This window comes from Asparagus officinalis, chromosome 1, assembly GCF_001876935.1.
Source record: "Asparagus officinalis chromosome 1, Aspof.V1, whole genome shotgun sequence".
NCBI classification, from domain to species: Eukaryota; Viridiplantae; Streptophyta; class Magnoliopsida; order Asparagales; family Asparagaceae; genus Asparagus; species Asparagus officinalis.
The window spans coordinates 82,260,165-82,262,329 of NC_033794.1; the positions used below are offsets into that span (position 1 = coordinate 82,260,165).

At 41.1% G+C, this 2,165-nt stretch overlaps 1 protein-coding gene across 1 annotated transcript; it reads right to left on the reverse strand.

The window, feature by feature from the left end:
- On the reverse strand, positions 516-1,186 carry LOC109826770 (40S ribosomal protein S30). The gene is made up of 2 exons (XM_020393793.1): positions 1,048-1,186; positions 516-949 (listed from the first exon to the last, which is right to left on the reverse strand). The coding sequence occupies exons 1-2, from the start codon at positions 1,049-1,051 to the stop codon at positions 762-764; spliced, it is 192 nt and encodes a 63-aa protein (XP_020249382.1). The 5' UTR covers positions 1,052-1,186; the 3' UTR covers positions 516-761.

Genomic DNA, 2,165 nt, shown 5'->3' on the forward strand with positions numbered 1-2,165 from the left:
TGTTCCACTAGGTGACTTAGGATAAAGAACCATCAAATTTCCAGACTATTACTGGACATTATCTTAACTCAGACAACTATAATGAATAGCTCAAGTTAGATCCATGGCGCCACTTCAACAACAACAAAGCTTTTATCACAAATTTGTTCTGGTTCAGTTAACTGTTTAGGAACTCATTTGAGGGGAAGTAATGGAGGTGGGCTGAAAAGTTGTGGGATTTAGTACCCCCTCCAAATTGGGGTGTAACTGAGGGAAAGGGAATTGATCATAATAAGATTTGTCTCACGGGGACAACCATACCCTCCCAACATCAAATCCAACAGCTAATACTGAGTTTGAAGTTCACCGGGTGAAATAAGTTCCCCTAATTTCCACTTGCTAAATTCAAAAAAAAAATTCGTTGAATTCCTAACACAGTGTAAGTTGATCCCATATCCTCAGTTAGCAATATTATTATCCATGAAGAAAAATGAGAGACTAAATGGTTATCTTTGAATGCCATTAAAAAATCACAATAAAGAAAGACTCTACATGGCCTTCAACTCAATTCAAATATATGATAAGAGACATCCATATTTATCATCGAGCAAGTTCATCTACCACGAAAAAGGAAATCTATCTGCCAAGATCCAATCTTTAATATGAAACTTCATCAAAACCTAAGCAGGAAGCATTCATGCTACAAAAAGAAACAAACTTTTCAAAGTCTCTCAACGAAATAGGCAAATGGCAAGTTCAAAACCTAACTCGAGTCATCTGGTCTACTTGTTCTCCGACGAGTTGGGGCCCCTCTTCTTGCCGAATCCGACGACGGCGGTGACGAAGCGGCGGTTGTACTGCATCCTCTTGTGGGCCCTCCCCCTCGGCTTCTTCTTCTTGTCCTGCTTCGCTACTTTCGGGGTCTGCCCTCGGACTTTCCCCGCGCGAGCAAGAGATCCATGCACTTTTCCTGCGAGACCGAAAGTAGGGAGAGATTGAGATAGGGAGAAAACCCTAGACGAGGATTAGGAGATTTGATGCGAAAAAACCCTAGAGTTTGGAACTTACCCATGGCTGATTGCTGTTTTCTTCTTCTAGGGTTTTGGGGAACGGCGGATGAGAACGCTGGACGCTTGGGCGGAATAACCCTAATTTTCCTGGCAATTCGTATATATAGACTTAGGCAGTTTATACAAACGAGTACCTTAGAATGTGATTATTTGCTTTCTGGGGATAAAAGACCAAGCAAATGGCTCATTTCGATATTAGCCCACATTTATATATTAGCCCCCAACATGTTTGCGATTGCTTCCACTACCCAACACCCCCCCACCCCAAAAAAAATCCTATTGGTATGTTGAATAAGCCCATCTAGGTAATATCACGGTGAAAAAGGGAAATATTTAGTTATTTTTCAGTAATTTATTAGTTGCGCCGCTCCTCTTACGCAAATCCAAACTCATTAACCATTTAACTTATATCCATTCAACTCCCAAAACCCGTTTAGTAAAACCCTAGCCCGAAACCATTTTTCAATTCATCTTCTCCAACGTCTTCCCCAGTGGCTCTCTTTTGCTATAATCCTAAATTTGCATTGGTGTTTATTCGTCAAGGAAGACACTGAAGAAGATGAAATGGAAAAGGAGTTTGGGCTAGGGTTTTGTTAAATGGATTTAAGGAGCTTAATACGGGTACAAATTCCTTGTAATAATCCACTCCAAACAAGTTAACTGTTCTTTTTGTTAGTGGGAGTTTTCTTATATTCGTCTAGAAGATATATAAAATAAATCTTTATGATACCTCACGTTACGAAGTTGATATTTCGATTACTTCATGGAGAAATGATAAGGAGGAAAGCAAGGGGAAAAGGCTGAGGGGAGGGGGGGATTGTTAAGATTTTTAAAAAGATCCACGTGAGCTAATGGTCAGTTGAATTGTGGGGTTTTTTTTTTGCTAAAAAGCCCAAGTCTTCTTTTGCGATCGTATTCTTAAAAGTTTTAGACTCCGAATATAGTTCAGTGTCGGCCCATCCATCCATGCGGCCCATCCAGTTAAAATCCCAAACCCGAATCCAGCCAGCAAAACCTCCATCCAGCCTCTTCTTTCTTGCTCAAAAAATACCTCTCCCCTTCGATCGCCACTTCAGCCACGGAGGGGGGGAAAGAGAGAGAGATGGAGAGGGCAGC